Genomic DNA, 17,745 nt, shown 5'->3' on the forward strand with positions numbered 1-17,745 from the left:
ATATGTTGGTATCATTTCCTTTATTCTTTGCCTGTGAGGTTGAATGTGAAGTTGAAATTGAATGGCTCAGATCTAATAAAAATTCAGCCAAGGCCAGTCGTGATGGCTCACACCTGTAATCCCAGCACTTTGGGAGGCTGAAGCGGGTGGATCACCTGAGGTCAGGAGTTCGGGACTATCCTGGTCAACATGGCGAAACCCTGTGTCTACAAAAAATAAAAACTAAAAATTAGCCTGGCGTGGCAGTGCACGCCTGTAGTCCCAGCTACTCAGGAGGCTTGAGGCATGAAAATCGCTTGAACCCGGGAGGTGGAGGTTGCAGTAAGTCGAGATCACGCCACTGCACTCCAACCGGGGTGACAGAGTGAGGCGCAGTCTAAAAAAAAAAAAAAAAAAAAAAAATTCAGCCAAATGCCAGTAGCTGTGGGACTAATTTGTTCTATTCTAAAGAAATAGAGTATCTACCAATGTCTCTATTTCATTCATATCATATAGAATGTTAGCAAACTCTAGAGGCTTTTCTCTCAGACTGTGTTTGATAATTTGGTCTAATCTAGATTTACCTGACTTGCTAAACTGAGTCAATTCAGTTCCAGGATGTGTTGAGTGGCATACAAGAAAGTTGTTGATTTTGTCTAAGTTGTCAAATATTTTGGTATAAAGTTCATAAATACTGTCTTACTGGCTTTTTAATGTCTGTATGATCTGTTGTAGTAACCCACTTTCATTCCTGATATTTGTGTTCTCTTCTTAATCAGTGTAATTGAATTTGTCAGTTTTCGAAGTTTGAAAAGATTTGTCAATCTTCAAAGATAAAGCTTTTGACTTTACTAATTTTCCCTGCTTATTTTTCATTTTGTTGGTTTCTGTTCTTATCTTTTTTTCTTCTTTTTATTTTTAGAGATGGAATCTCTATGTTGCCTGAACTGGTCTTGAATTCCTGTCATCAAGTGACCCACCTGCCTATGCCTCCCAAGTCATTGGAATTACAAGCATGAATCACCATAACCAGCCTGTTCTTATCTTTATTATGTTTTCTACTATGGTGGGTTTATTTTTCTCTTTAGTTTCTTAGAATAGAATATTAGGTCACTGATTTTAGTCTTTCCTTCATTTCTAATAGAAGCATCTAAAGTTATAAATATCCTTCCAAGCATTACTGTAGCCAAATCTCAGGAATTCTGATACATTGTATTTTCATTATCATCTAGTACAAAATGTTTTTTTAAAATTTCTTTGTGATTTATGTTTTTAATTCATGAAATATTTAGAAATGTGTTTTTAATTTTCAAATATTTGGGATTTCTAGATATCTTATTGTAACTGGTGTTCTGTTTAATTCTATTGTGGTCAGAAAATGTGAATGATTTCAGTTCTTTTAAATTATTGACTTGTTTTATGTTCCAGCATGCACTCTATCTTGGTGAATATACCATGTTCAGTTGAAAGGAATGTGTATTCTGTAGTTGTTGGGTTTCGTGTTCTATAAAAAGTAGGGTCATTGGTTCATAGTGTCCTTTAAATCAAATTAAAGACACCATCTGTGTCTTTAATGATTTATATAACATTTTAAATACAGATGAATGAAGAATGACAAATTGGCAGACAGTTTGATATCACATATGGCAAGCAAAAGATTCACCATAATGGGCAGGGAGATGTGCTGCTATCCAAAATTACCCTCTTCTTCTGACTCTTTTTCCCACTTCCTGTTGTTTCCAGTTCCCCCAAATATTCTACCTAATTGAAGATAAGAATGTATGTATTGTGGTTTTCCATTTAAAGCCCATTTATGCTATAAATCACAAAATTACTGAGTAGGAAAAATGTACTTCTTTGAGACAGGGTATAGCTCACTGCAGCCTCTAACTCTTGGGTTCAAGCAGTCCTCCCTTCTTATCCTCCCCAGGTAGCTGGGATTACAGACACACACCACCATGCCTGGCTAAGTTTTTAGTTTTTAATTTTGTAGAGATAGGTCTCACTATGTTTCCCAGGCTGGTCTTGAACTCCTGAACTCAGTCAGTCCTTCTACCTTGGTCTCCCAAAGTACTAGATTACGGGCATGAGGCACTGTACCTGGCTGGTAAAATAATCTTTAACATCAGTGTCTTCAGTATCTACAAATAGGGCATGTATCCCTGGGCAGATTGTGACTTCCAGAGTTCAAAACGAGGTGAATTTGATTTTTTAATAATTTATTGAACTCCTACTGTGTCCTGAGCTCTATGCAGGAGACAGATACTAAGTAAACACATAAATAATGTCAGACAGTGATTAATGCCTTGAAGAAAATAAGGCAGGATAAAGAGAAGACAGTAGACTGGATATCTAATGTAGCCATGTAGCCTTTCTAGATCCACTGTCCACACCCTGGGGGATTTACTGGCTTGCACATCAACAAGGTCCCTTGTCTTCCTGTGTCCAAGTGGATTCGACCAGTGGAGAGCACTGGCAGGAAACTGCAGGAAGAGAGGAGAGTGAGGTGCTGGTCTCCGTGTACTGGCTATATCTCAACCAGAGGTCCTCTCCATGTAGTCTTCTGTGTTTCTGGGTTTCATTCATGCCTATGGATGGTAACAGCACTCCATCATTGCCAGCTCCATGATTCTGTACGATCTCCTTATAGTCTCCTTGTATTCTGTCCATGCTGTTACACAATTCTTTTCAAATTGTCTTAATTTGCTTGTGTTATCTGTTTCCTGCTGGGACCCCACTCTCTTTATGTGGGTCACATGATGTGGGATTAGGGGTAGCAATTTTTGATAGGGTGATGACATGAAAGGCTGAGACCTAAGTGATAAGAAGGCAACAAACTTGAAAATATCCATGGGGAGATACCTCTCAAGAGGAAGCATCTCCCAATAGGAAATGCAAAGGCACTTGAGGTGTGATATGGTTTGAGGATTTTTTCCCCTCTAAATCTCATCATGTTAAAGTATGACCTCCAGTGTTGGAGATGGGCCTAGGTGGGAGGGGTTTGGGTCATGAGGGTGGCTCCCTCACATATGGCTTGGTTGTGTCCTCATGGCAATGAGTGAATTCTTGCTGTGTGAGTTCATGTGAGAGCTGGTTGTTGAAAAAGCCTGGCATGTCCTCTCTGTGTATGTGATATACCAGCTCCCCTTTGCCTGCAGCCAGGATTTGAAGCTTCCTGAGGCCTCACCAGGAGAAGATGCCAGCACCACACTTCTCATACAGCTGGCAGAACTGAGGCAAAATAAACCTCTTTTCTTTATAAATTACTCAGCCTGAGGTATTCCTTATTGCAATGCAAATGGGCAAGCATGAGTAGGGAGGAGCTTGACATGTTCAAGCAAGAAAAAAGGGTTATGGGACATGGTAAGTAAAAAAAAAAGGAAAGATGAAGTCAGGGAGAATGAGAAGAGGCCAAGTCCTGGAGGAGTTGGGATTCTTAGAGTAATGGGAAACCACTGGAGGGTTTTAAGCAGGAGAGTGACAGGATCTAATTCATGTTTTAAAAAGATCACTTTGAATATTATGTGGTGATCACCACACTGGGAAGGCCAGTTAGGAGGCAAATAAAATAGTTCAGGCAGAGACGATGGTAGCTTGGACCAGAGGGTGGATGGATTAGGACTATTTTGGAGGAACTCACAGGACTTGCTGATGGATTGGATATGGGAAGGTGAAGTTTCGAAATGCCTCCAAGAAATGTCAAGTAACTAGTTGAATATTCTCACATCTGGAGCTCCAAAGTCATAGTTGGTAATAGAGTCTTCATCCAGAGCACTGGATGAGATCACCAGGAAGAAAAAGGGGATGGTAAAGAACACAGATTGAGCAATGATCATGAAGTCACCTGTCAAAAAATGCAGACCCCCTAATAACTTGGTCAAAAGCAGTTTTGGTGATAGGTTTCAGTGTGTTTGAGTATGTTGAGAAGCAAATGTGAGGCGAGGAATGGGAAACAAGTGTGTGTGTCTCTTTTGGTAAATTTTATGGAAAGAACGAAAGAGAAATGGAGCCAAAGGTAGAGAAGAATTTGGTAAGATAAAAGATCTTATAGTGTGTTTGTGTGTTGATGGGAATGATCTAACACAGAGAAGGAAATTGTATGTGTGTGTGTGTGTGTGTGTGTGTGTGTGTATTGGGTGTCAGGGGACAGAGGAGGTAGCAGGCACAACTTTTCACAATTCTGTGCTGGAAGAGAGATAATATTTAGAGATGGCGGATATTCTGTAGGGTATTTGAATAGCTATGTAATCTAATGTGGGTAACATAACTGGCAAATATTTATTCATTGACAACTGTATGCTTAGGTTTAACTTCAAAATATTACAGTCTATTTGGGAAAACATATAATTTCTAAAAATTAAATATTAATTACAGTAAAATTTCAGTGTGATTTCCTGGAGTTGGTGAGTACTTCAAGAAGAAAGAAGTAGAAGAGAAGTGGAAGGGATAACAGAAGCCAGCAATTTTCAAATGTGACCTGGCTCTGTGAGGTCAAAATTAAGTTAGAAATTATATAGATTTGGCCAGGCACAGTGGCTCATGCCTGTAATCCCAGCACTTTGGGAGGCTGAGGTGGGTGAATTACTTGAGGTCAAGAGTTCGAGACTCTTGACCTCAAGATGGTGCCACTGCACTCTAGTCTGGGTGACAGAGTGAGACTCCCTCTCAAAAGAAAAAATTATATAGATTTGGAAAAATATAAAATATGCCATTCTATTTTTTCAGGGATGAAGTATAGCTATTTTTCATAAAGATATGTTATCTGATTTAACATGTAATAGGTTTTATTTCTAGTGAATTAATATATTTTTTCTCTGCTTTTATTTTTGTTTATGTGAATTAATAGATTTTTATGTATTTATCAATTTTACTATTGATACAGTAAATAGCAGCTATTAGCCACATGAACAAAAGGTCCTTGGGTGCTCCTGATAATTTTAAAAAGTGTAATGGGGTCTGGGCTGGGCGCAGTGGCTCATGCCTGTAATCCCAGCATTTTGGGAGGCTGAGACAGGTGGATCATGAGGTCAAGAGATCAAGACCAGCCTGGCCAACGTGGTAAAATCCCGTCTCTACTAAAAATACAAAAAATTAGCCAGGCATGGTGGTGAGTGCTTGTAATCCCAGCTACTCAGGAGCCGGAAGTTGCAGTGAGCCAAGATTGGGCCACTGCACTCCAGCCTGGTGACAGAGCAAGATTCTGTCTAAAAAAAAATGTGTAATGGGGTCTGAAGACAAAAATATCTGGGGAATTGAGCATTAGAACTACATGGTGTTATTCAAAATTTTGAGAAGGAAAATATGTGACATTTCATTGAATGTTGTAGTTAATGAATTATAGTAGTATGTTACATATTGATGAAATTAGAAAGTATTTTAAATAATTTTGTGCTGCAGGACCTAAAATATTGCATAAAAAGGAGGATAAAATGGTCTCTGCTAGTCTTTGTATAAATTAGCAAAAGCTACCTTTTCCTCTGGCCACTTTACTGCCATCAACTGCAAAAAAAATGTAATAAATATACCAATCTATCAGGACTATGCTGTGCAGCATGCCCTATCCATATAGGTGTGTAGTACACCAGCTGGTTTTGGCAGTCTTGAGAATCAACTGGAAGATTCTGTGGCAGCACTTCTTGACTGCTCTGAGAACAAAAAGTTTGAAAACCACTGGTATAAGAAAAGGTGCAGAGGTGGGGTCAAACACAATGGATTCAGAGAGCTGGAATGTAATGAAAGGAGGAGAACAGAAATTTTGCCTCAGGGATAGTAGGAAATAAAGATTTAGGCAGGGTAAGGTCAGACCATTACAAAATACTGACATTTGAGGTATGTAGATAGTCACTGGATGCTCTTAAGCAGAGTACTAGCTGGAAATAGAGTTTGAAAAGCTAAGAGGAGCAGTGGTTGGCAGGATGCATGGATGGATAGATGCATGGGTACATATAGATGGATGGATGGATGGATGGCCCTGCCAGCTGATAGCAGAGTGGTTCTGAGAATGAGAGACCGGAAAAGGGCATCAAGTATTTTGCTACAGCCTTTCTTTTTGTTGTAGACTGGGACTAGGAACACCATGTTACGCAATAGATAAACATTGAGTCTATGTTTTAGAATGCAGAAATGGAGCTTTTAGTGATTGTTTGGAGTTTTTCAGTATTCTAAGGGGAACACTGAGATTTCTGCTCTGTTCCTGAGAAAGATAACCTTTGATTTTCAGATAGCTGTCAGTCAGGGCGTATTAAAGAAAAGTTTTACTCTGCTGCCCTCTTCTGGATGTTGCATAATAGGCCAAACATTATTTCCATGTTACTCCCTTCACTTTCGCTCCTAGACAGACCAGGGTCATACTGCTTGTGTGAATCTGAAAGATGGGCTTCTTAGTCTTTTTATCAGGCAGGGGGAACTCGATCTTCCTGTCAATGCAGCCTGGTCTGATAAGCACTGGATCCAAAGTTTCCATTTGGTTTGTGGCCGTAACTTTCACATCTCCCCTACAATCAAATCTGTCCAACTAGCTCAACAGTTCCCGTTCCAATATTGTTCGCTGAATTTCTCTCTCACCACAAGAATTTGAGTCATATCTTTTTATCCCAATGGCGTCAATTCTATCAATAAACAGGATGGATGGTGCATGTCCTTCAGCAACTTGAAACAGTTCCCATATGAGTTTGGGCCCATCACCTCGGTACTTCTGGATGAGTTCAGAGCCAAGCACTCTCAAGAAAGTGGCTGAGGTTTAGTTTGCTACTGCTTTGGCTAACAAGGTTTTACCTGTGCCAGGTGGACTGTGGAGAATGATCCTCTTGGGAGGCTTTATACCCATTTCTTTGTAATATTCAGGATGGGTGAGAGGAAGCTCCACAGAGTCCTTAATTTCCTGAATTGTCCAACCCCCTCCCCCACCGCCGCCAATATTGGCATAGGTTTTCTTCTTTTTCTCCACTCTAGTTTCTTCTCCTTGTCATCCTTCTTGCTACCTCCAGGACCATGACTACCACTCTTTGACCCATCTTGCCTTGGCATAAAGTAGGTTATGCACATCATCTCCATGACCATGCTTGCCCAGCTGCGATCTTGTTTTCTTCCAGTCTGCTTCACTGGAATGCTCCTTGCCATTCACCTTCTGAGACTTCAGTTCTTATCCTACCTGATGTTTGTGGCTTTTAAAATCATTGAGTTTTCTTTAAAACATTCCCCTCTTTTGCTTTCCCTGACCCTGTGCATTTCTAGTTTCTGAAGATGAGCTCTTGTCTCCTTTATCTATTCTGCTTCTTGTCTATGCCTTAAATCTTGGTGTTCATCGGGGCTCTGGTCTTGGTTGTATTTTCTCACTGAACAAGAATTCTCTTGAGTATTCTTCCCATTAGCCTTGTCACTCATTGTGGTAGATGTTAGAAAGTTGCCTGCTTGATGTCCATTCTTCTCAGACTTCCTTACAGCTAGGGAGTTCTAGCCAAATGAGATGTGAGTGAAAATTTCCTAAGGATTTTTAGGAAAGTTTGTGTCTTCCTGATATAGGCAATACCTTTTGATTCTCCTTTTTCTTTCCCTGATTGTAGATTGGAGACCAGAGTTGGAGCCTGAGGTTAAAAGCCTCATGCTAAGAAGAGTGAAGTGGAAAGGTAAAGCATGACAACATCGATGGCACCCTGGGCCTAATACACTGGCCCTGACCTGCTTACTTTCTCTCATTTGTATACTCTGTAGTTCAGTCACTAGACCTGGGGATCTAGTCCCCTGAGTACAACCCTACATGACATATCAGTGGCTTTAATTACCATTTATATGTCGATAGCTTCCATATTTATTATTTGCAACGGAAGTATCTCTGGAGGTACTGATGTGCATATACAATATTACTGGAAACTTCTACTTGGATATCCTCCAGGCAACGCAAATTTAACATGTCCAAAGCACATTTTGTCCTCCTATGTTCTCCACCTGTGATTTCCTTGTATGAGTAATGGCATCAGCATTCACACAGGTGACCAAGCCTGGATAGCAGACACATCCTTGATGTTATTCTCCATCCTCCTCATACCCTTCCTCCAAGATCATTTCTCCAGTCTTTCACTTCTGCTGTTTAATATCACTCAGATTCATCTCTCCTCCTCATTCCCATAATGCTACCTTTACCTAGGCCCTCATAATTTCTCATCTGGATACTGCAATTGCCTTTTGACTTTCTCCCTGCCTTTTGTATTGCCCCATGCAACTTTTCTTCAAGACGCTGCAAGGGTGCTCTTTCTAACATACAAATATAGTCATGCCACTCTCTGCCAAACATTTTTCTGTATCTCCCCATCTCTATTTCTCCTCCTATCCTTTCTCTCCATTTCACTCTAGCTACAATCCTCATCCTCTCAGTATGTCTACATAGGTGTTGAGAAATCTTATTAAGCAAATTGAACTTAAGGGCAGTGGTCACTTAGTTATCTCAAAAATAAACTCTAATAGGAATCTCAGCATTGTGGGAAAAAGAATTTTGGGGCATGAAGGATTTGTCCTTGCCATTTCAGCTTAGGCTAGTTTTACTTCTATAGATCTGATAAAAGCTAAAACTGAGAGCCATGCGGCATGAGGTATAGAGATGTCAGGTTGCATACTAACTAATGAAATTGGCTTCAATCATTGATAGAGTTCTTTTGGTAACAGATTTTGCACAGTTATCTATTGCAAAAGAAAACCTACAAAGTTAATTCTAACACTGACAGCATATTTGAATGCTACATATGCATATTAATATTTTGTAGCATGATACTTGAGCTGTAGTGGTAAGCATTTCACATTAGTGGGTACAGTTAATATATTAATTTTCTCTTAAGAGGTAAGCTCTCTAGCATCTGTAATCAGCATCTCCAATGTTGTTCATTTCATATCTTAGAAGACAAAAGTTTTGGCTAGGCACGGTGGCTCACACCGATAATCCCAGGACTTTGGGGGGCCGAGGCAGACAGATCATGAGGTCAGGTGATTGAGACCATCCTGGCCAACATGGTGAAACTGTCTCTACTAAAAATACAAAAAATTTAGCCGGCCATAGTAGCGTGTGCCTGTTATCCCAGCTACTTGAAAGGCTGAGGCAGGAGAATCGCTTGATCCGGGGAGTCAGAGGTTGCTGTGAGCTGAGATCATGCCACTGCATTCCAGCCTGGCAAGAGAGAGACTGACTTCGTCTCAAAAAAAGAGAAGACGACAAAAGTCTTACATCCAATTTCCCAGAGCTGAGATTCCCCTCTAATTTTCTACTTTTGTTTTCTAAGCCTGGACACAGGTCAGAGGTCAAAAGGTAGTCAGCCACAGGCCAGTCCAAGGAATTTTGTTTACAGTTCTTAATAAGGATTTAAATTAGTTTTTAATGTTTAAACATCAGGAAATTGCACCTAATGTCCAGATTTCCAGCTTTTCTTGAAAATTTAGAGGATTTGACAATACGGGGCTTTCATTCTGACATGGTAAATATGGCCTCCCTTGTACATGAAATTGACGCAAACTCTTAGGTTTGCCACAAGCCTTCCTGGGGATCTAGTCCCATTGGTGTTTTGAGTCTGTGACCTGTTGGTCATTCATTCATAAAAACACATATTGTGCATTCACTACATGTCAGGTACTATTCTAGGCCATTTAAATAGGTTCTTCTCACAACACTCACTTTCATTTTATAGATGCAGAAATGGAGGTTCAGAAAGTCAAAATGGGGGTTACATAGCAGCTAAGTGGCAGAACCAGACTTAACCCAGGTTGTATCTCAGGTCCTGTAGTCACCACATCCATCATTACCTACTTTAAGAGGCCCATCCTTTCCTTTATGCCAACTTAACCTGGCATTTATGCTTATAGCATAATTTAAAACGGACAAACCATGTCATGACATAGAAAGACAGCAATTTGTGTAAGTTTCCGTTTGTCACTGTTTTATCTGATGACTTATATCAGCTCATAAATGCAAGGATCAGCATTTCCATATGAGCACAATACCCCAACATTTTTCTGGATTCTGACCTGAAGACTGTCATTTTTTAAAATTATCAGTATCATTTAAATAACACTAAGGAGCAATAGAACTGATTCTATTCATCTGAAGCAAAAACTTTTCTTCAAGTTAATATTTTTCTGAAGTGACAGAAATGTACCCTTTGCAAAAATATCCAGAACCTATTTAAAAGATGTACATTTAAAATCAAATTATACTTAGGGAGGCTGAGGCGGGTGGTTCACCTGAGATCAGGAGTTCGAGACCAGCCTGGCCAACATGGTGAAACCTCGTTGCTACTAAAAATACAGAAATTAGCCAGGCATGGTGGTGTCCTCCTGTATTCCCAGCTACTCGGGAGGCTGAGACAGGAGAATCCTTCGAACTGGGAGATGGAGGCTGTAGTGAGTTGAGATTATGCCAGTGCACTTCAGCCTGGGCAACAGAGCGAGACTCTGTCTCTAAAAAAAAAAAAAAAAAAAAAATCAAATTATACAGAAACTTGAAACCAATGTAGAGGAACAGAATGGCTTCTGAACTCAGCAACATTAACCATCTTGCACAGAGATTGGTTACATGGGGGAGGGAGGTGGGGAAGAATTAATCAAGTAAGTCATTATATTGGGAATAATCGGAGCCATGATTCTCACTGCCTAAGAAGGAAGTTACAAATTTGGAAAGAGGGAAAGCTTGAAAGAGCCCTGTTGGTGTTGGATTGCAATTGGAAGGTTGGTTTGGGCTCATGGTTTTTATGTGTATGTATGTAGGTATACGTATGCATATTTTGCAAGTGTGTGCCAAACTGTGTATTCATATATATGTATTCTATAGTTCTACCAAGCAGCAGTTGACACCCAGTAACAGCTGCTTATTTAGCAGCTAGATCTTGGTTTTAAAATACCATTCTCCATCAAAGGAATCAGGGCTCTTTGGGAAAATGGCTGGCCCTAACATCACACAAGATAGGGCTCAAAGTATGGAAGTGTTCAAAGAATAATGGTAGGTTGCCTACAATAGAGAATCTAGGTCTCAGACATTCTCACTGAGCAAATCTGCAACAAGTTGAACAAATGTATGATAATACATGATAAATAAATGGGAGGGAAATAGATAAATAGAAGGGAAAGCTCTTCTTTGCAGCAAAATACTGCAAAGACAAAAGTGAAGGAACTAGATCACCATTTGGCAACCATCAGAGTAATATATTCAATCAAAAAAGCTAAGAGCAGAGTGTTAAAATTGGGCAAGAAACATTATACTTATGTAGTCTCAAATATTGCCCCCAAAGAATACTTTTAATTATAAAGGTGGATATTAATTATAAAAAAGCAACTATAGTGTTACTATCACAGTTATCACTAGTGATGGGACAAACCACCTCTGTGCCTCCTGACATGATACACCAAGAGAAGCACTCTATCACCTCTGTGACATTCCTGCAAAAAGTGCATACTCTGAATCGAATCAACAGGCAGCATCAGACAAACTCAATTTGAGGGGCTGCTGTAAAACAATAATCTGAAATTTTTTAAAAAAGTAAGGCCATTAAGGTCAAGGAAGAACTAAGGAATGGCCCTGGATTGAATGAGACTGAAGAAACATGACAACTGAGAGCAACTCGTGATCCTGGTTTGGATTGTCTTGCAATAAAGGACATAAATAGGCACCTGGTGAAACCTGACTGGGGTCTTTGTGTGAAGGGTATACAGAAGTTCTCTGTGGTATTCTTGTAACTTTTATATAAGTATGAAATTATTCCAAAATAAATAAAAGTAACATTTGTTTAAAAACTTTTATTTACTATAAAGACAAAAACATCAAAATAGGTACAAATACTATAAAATTGGTTCAATGGGGTAAAAATTTTAATTAAAATATCTCAATATATTTAAAATAACAAAGGATACATTTAAGCCAAATTTTCTTAACCCAGAGATTTTTTTTCCTTTTTTTTTTTTGTAACATTTGCTTACACAGTAAGGTGCTAATAGAAGTTAGCCCTTAAGCCCTGGAAATCTTAGGAATCATAGTCACACAGCAAATATAATTTCATTGTGAAAGTGAACTTTGGTAGAAGAAAAATCTATAGGACACCTGAGGTAGTAGAAACTGGAATAAACAGTAGTAGACGTTATTTACAACTTGAGTACCAAATAACATTAAGAACACAAAAATAATTACATGATACAATTTCCAGTCCAGCTTTGATCCAAAGAAAATAAGAACATTACATCACATTTGCATTGAAAACAAAACAAAAGACAAAACACCACAATTACCAGCAAGCTGAGGGAACTGCAAACAAACTCAAACACAATGGATTTTGACATCTACAGATAGTTTGAGTTTGAAATGTGGTGGGCATGGTGATCTACAAAGTAATACTGATTAGCTGAGGTTCCTCAGTTTATACAGTTTACGTTTCTGTCAGACACAGTATTCATCTGACCAATGATCTTCCAGTACATAAAATGGCAAGAGTGCATCCTTTAAAGCTTGCACATGAGAGACTTGGAAACAATCTTATTAGAATTGTGAAAATTCTAAGTAGTCAAAAAAAAAAAAAAAACAAAAAAGAAAGTCAAGTACAATACATTTAGAGCTACCAAACTTCACATTTCTGTACTATTTTTAACTCTTCAAATATCGCCAATCTTCCAAAACAAAGGAATGTAAAATTTCACTAAGAAACATTCACATAAAAAAATTGCCTTTTAAAAATTATAAGCAATATATCCCTGTAAACTTATCTTGTAACTTATTTTATTTCCAATTTGTGTTGTACATTTTAAATGTACTCTATATAGCTTATTTAGTTTATCCTGAGTCTTTGAGAATAACCAATTCTATTTCACACTGGCTTCTGAAGAGTTAAAACTAAAAATCTCAAAGTCGTATTTAATAATCAGTACTTGATTTAAAAGACTCACACATACACAAAAAGATTAAAAAGCTACCATTTTCCTTCAAGATTCCATGCATCTGAATTTAACTCCAGACTAAAACTGTTAGATAACTGTGCAAAATCCAAGGAATTAGTGTATAAGCGAAATTCAGTTTCACTTTTCTTTCTGAACACATTTTCCAAGTTCCAAGCAAATGTATTGTTTAAAAACATTACTGACTGGTAGTTGAGTAATTAAATTAATTTTTGTAAAAAAAAAAAAAAAGATCTGCTAGGCCTACTGTAAAGAGATGATGCATGGTAAAAGGAAAATGGCAGCTATATGTTATTACCACTGGTAAAGGAGAATGGATTGTTACATGCAGAGTAAGACTTTAAATGTTGTGAAATGTCCTACAGTTTGACAAAAGAAACCAAAACATCTAAAAAATCAAATATATTTTAAGGTAATCTTGATCTTGGTTGTGAGCTTCATCACAGAGAACAGTTAATTTTTAGTTAACTTATATTTTACCTGCACAGTAATAAGAGTGGTGACTGTAAATGTAGGTAGCACTTTATTGTATTCCAATTTAAAAAACAAAATTAAGTCTGTACTTTAAAAAACTTTTACAATAGCAAGATATTTAATGAACTCTAGTTCATATCTAGTTTTTTTTTTTTCTGGTTTGAAAAGATCACCTTTCCCTGAATATTAAACAAAAATAATTGTAAAAATGAAAATACAGAACCATAATTTCCAAAAACGAAATGAATGGGCCAACAGTAAAATGCACAATGAGCCACAATTGTCCAAGTATTTAAAAATAAAGGCCAACTATGAGTCATAAAGAAGTTATCAACTTTTAAAAATATATGTATGTACTGCTACTCATAGCATACGCTGACCTAAAAGAGGCAGATACTGATTTTACAGCCAGTGACAAAAAATTTGAACGGAATTGCAGAACCCCCTGCTTGTGATCACTATATGAAATGGAAGAATAATTGAAATATTAAAATAGATCCTGAGCCCCTCAGCTGCTAATATTGCTGAAAAAGTGCTCCAAAAAAATAAAATTATGCTTCTGCCATTTAGTCATGCAAACTTGTTTTCCTGTTCACGTAGGGCCAGTTCTTTGAAAGGCACGGTTTACAGTTTCTGCACTAGTTGCGGGCTTTTGCATACTGAGCTTAGGTACAGATCATGATTTGTCAATCACATACTTAGGTAAGGGTTCCCCACTGGCCCTGTTCATAGCTGTTCAGTGGCATCATGGCCAGTAGAATATCGATGTGGTACCCCACAAGTTTTTTTTCTCTTGTTGAGCATCCTGTTTCTACTGTAGGTGATTTGTGTAATTGGCTACCATGTAGTACGAAAGACTGGATGCTTCAGTAGCTCTCTTGATGGAGGTCTGTCCTGAGGTTGAAGTTCTAAACAACGAAGAGCCACATCTCGTAAACCGGGAGACAGATGTGATGGGATCGATGGAGCAGTAGTTGCACTAGCAATCTGTGGAGAAAGAGCCAGAGTGTTAAAGCTTTGCACAACTGGAACTTCTGATACAGAAACACATGTGCATATACCTCATCATCCTTATATTCATATCCTGAACAGAGAGGAACTGAAGCAGAAGTGGGAGGACTTTCTGTTATCAATGTTCAGGTAGAGAAAGTATTCACTCCTATGAATTCTGTTTTCATATTCGGCCACAAAGATGGTTTGTTCTTATTGCACATTTTCTATTTCTTCAGCATAGACAGCTATTTAGATTAAGAAAGACTAAACCTGAATAGCCAATTTAGTACACAGAAAACACAACTGCATTGATTTTTTTCCTTCAATGTTGGACAAATTCTTAGTATCAAATGCATTATGAAGAATGACTTTTCAATAAATTTTACGTCTGAATACTTTAAACCCACCTACCCACTCCTAATCACAAGAAAACTCTTTCCTTTCCCTACCCCAATAATTTCATAAATGCTTTGGGTTAAAAAATGCAAAGTAATATAAAGAAAAATCCTATAAGGTCTGTGATGCTATATGAAGATATACTCAGCTGATACATACACATCTTAGACACCACAAAAAGGGAAAATACAAAACAAAAAATGAAATCCCTTTTCCTTTTCCCCAAATGTAACCACTTACTTCTGACGATTTGTGTTTTTGGTTTTTTTGTGTATGTGGAGAAAAAAAGGCCAATATATCTCACAGACTTTAGATTTTCTAAAATGTCTACAAAAGAGAAAACTTAATTTCGAGACAGGTTCTCTCTCACTGTCACCCAAGGTGAAGTGCAGTGGTGTGAACATGGCTCATTGCAGCTTTGACCTCCTGGGCTCAAACGATCCTTCCACCTCATAGCCTCCTGAGTACCTGGGAGCACAGGCAGGTGCTACTATGCTCAGCTAATTTTTTTTCTTTTTTTGTAGAGACAGGGTCTTGCTATGCCCAGGCTGGTCTCCAACTCCTGGGCTCAAGTTATGTTCTCACTTCAGCCCCCCAAAGTGCTGAGATCACAGGCATGAGCCACTGTGCCTGGCCAGGATCACTTTATGTATCTTGCTCTTTTCACTTATTAATGTATCTTGTAGCACTTTCTAAACACCAACAGCTTTATACTAAATTTATTTAATTTCTATATAGTTTTACATTGTGTGGATAATTTAATTACTTTCTTGAGTAGAGTGAATAATCCTGAACTTGGCACTTGGTACTTCTAGAGGTAATCTAGAGTAAATCCCTAACAATGGGCATAGCTGAGTCAAAGAATAAGTGCATTTAAATTCTGGCACTTATTTTTTTTGGGATTTTGCCAAAATCCAAATTTGGATTTGGATATTGCCAAATCGTTCTCTTAAAAAAATGTGCTACAGCAATTTTTACTACCATAAACAGGTATGTAAGTGTTTGAGAAAGCCGTTTTTCTGTCTCTTTGGGGTGCTTCCAAAGACCTCAAAGTATTTACTCCAAGTTAAGAAAACGGAAAATATTATAGTACAATTCTCTTTAAACTCTATCTATGAAGGAGAATGCAATGAAATCTGTTAAAATATGAATGGTGCCAATTTTAAAATCATTTCCATTTGTTTCCAGGGGCTCACCAAAACTCTGAAAATGACATCAAACTTTCAAATTGATCCTAGTTATGAGTATTTATCGAGCAACTTCTATTTAAGACTCTGGAAGGAAAAAAATGAAGCAGATGTGAATGGACCTCAAGGAGACTTAATTTGAAAAAGGAAGCAATATAGGAACTTAACTAGGATACAAGAAACAAAGTGTCAGAAACAAGTATGTACTAAAATGCTACAGAATCTGTGGAAGCAGTAAGAAGGGGGTGCCCAAGCAGGAGGAGCAGAGATATGGGCCTTAAAGCGATTAAGAATTTGATCCATGTGGAAAAGGGACATGGGAAGTCCGAAAGAATAGAGGAAATGAGGTAATAATACAAAACAGGTATTGTCAGAGAGGTGACTTAGGAGGTTATAGTAAGTGTGGGGAGGACTGGAGGAGGTGATGACAGGTGGAGTTGACTGTGTAGGTTGAGTGACTAAGGCCTAGGCATAATTTTGTTTATCTTCATGGTAATCCTATGAAGTATGTGCTTCATAGGATTCTTGCAGCAGTTTTACATATGAGAAAATGGAGGGTAGACACAAAAAATAATTTCCCTATGATCACAAGGCCATTAAGGGTTTAAAACTATGTCAGGGTGACTCCAAAGCCCATTATTTCAACTATCTCATGTCTACTGAAAAGTCTACTAAAAATGTCAACCATTACCTATTCTATGGTGGAAAAGCAGAGAGTGGATCTGTGAGTTATGAAAAGGTAGGTAGAACAGGATTTAGTAACTGAACTGACTTGGGTGTGAATTAGGCCAGGTGCAGTGGCTCATGCCTGTAATCCCAATACTTTGGGAGGCTGAGGTGGGCAGATCACTTGAGGTCAGGAGTTCAAGATCAGCCTGGCCAATGTGGTGAAACTCCATCTCTACTATAAATACAAAAATTAGCTGGGCGTGGTGGTGTGTGCCTGTAGTCCCAGCTACCTGGGAGGCTGAGGCAGGAGAATCACCTGAACTAGGGAAGCGGAGGTTGCAGTGAGCAAAGACTGCAAGACTCTGTCTCAAAAACAAAACAAAAAATAAACAAAAAGAAAATAGTAAATTAGATTAAAAAATTTTTGAATTATGTAAAATTCATGAAGAATTTCATTTTTTTTTTGAGATGGAGTCTCATTGTTGCCCAGTCTGGAGTACAATGGCATGATCTTGGCTCACTGCAACCTCTGCCTCCTGGGTTCAAGCAATTCTCTGGCTCAGCCTCCCAAGTAGCTGGGATTACAGGTGCCTGCCATCATGCCTGGCTAATTTTTGTATTTTTAGAAGAGACGGGGCTTCACCATATTGCCCAGGCTGATCTTGAACTCCTGACCTCATAATCCACCCACCTTTGCCTCCCCAAAGTGCTGGGATTACAGGTGTAAGCCACTGCGTCTGGCCGAATCTCACCTTTTTAAAGTGATGGATGTGTGTGTGTATACACACACATATAAATATATGCACTACATATTTCTTCTAGTACTGTTATAGTATTTGCTAATTAAGTGTTTACAGCATAACAAGAAGTGACTATGTCACTAACATTGATAACACTATTGACAACACCAACTCCTAGAAATATACACATACACAGACACTCTTCCACTTATGCTGAAGTTATGTCATGATAAACCCCTTTTAAGCTGATGATACCATAAGTTGAAAATGCAGTTAATACACCTAACCTACCAAACATTATAGCTTAGTCTGGCCTACTTCAAATGTGCTTGTAATACCTACATTAGCCTACTGTTCAGCAAAATCATCTAACAGCATAGTACACTATAGAG

The 17,745-nt window shown here is 38.4% G+C and overlaps 1 protein-coding gene, 1 long non-coding RNA gene and 1 pseudogene across 2 annotated transcripts in view; 1 reads left to right on the plus strand and 2 right to left on the minus strand.

Annotated features, from left to right (window-relative positions):
- Nucleotides 1-901: 901 nt before the first annotated feature.
- LOC144581456 (uncharacterized) lies at nucleotides 902-16,143 on the plus strand. The gene is made up of 3 exons (XR_013532307.1): nucleotides 902-1,045; nucleotides 7,542-7,604; nucleotides 15,946-16,143. It is a non-coding gene; the product is annotated as an uncharacterized LOC144581456 (long non-coding RNA).
- On the minus strand, nucleotides 6,278-6,863 carry LOC100389132 (26S proteasome regulatory subunit 4 pseudogene; annotated as a pseudogene).
- Nucleotides 11,734-17,745, minus strand: part of MAP3K1 (mitogen-activated protein kinase kinase kinase 1) — an 81,664-nt gene continuing 75,652 nt past the window's right edge. The window contains exon 20 of the mRNA XM_035291546.3: nucleotides 11,734-14,355. Within this exon, the coding sequence (XP_035147437.3) occupies nucleotides 14,206-14,355 (150 nt within the window). The 3' untranslated portion in view covers nucleotides 11,734-14,205. The remainder of the gene's footprint in view (nucleotides 14,356-17,745) is intronic.

Source organism: Callithrix jacchus, chromosome 2 (assembly GCF_049354715.1).
Source record: "Callithrix jacchus isolate 240 chromosome 2, calJac240_pri, whole genome shotgun sequence".
Lineage (NCBI taxonomy): Eukaryota > Metazoa > Chordata > Mammalia > Primates > Cebidae > Callithrix > Callithrix jacchus.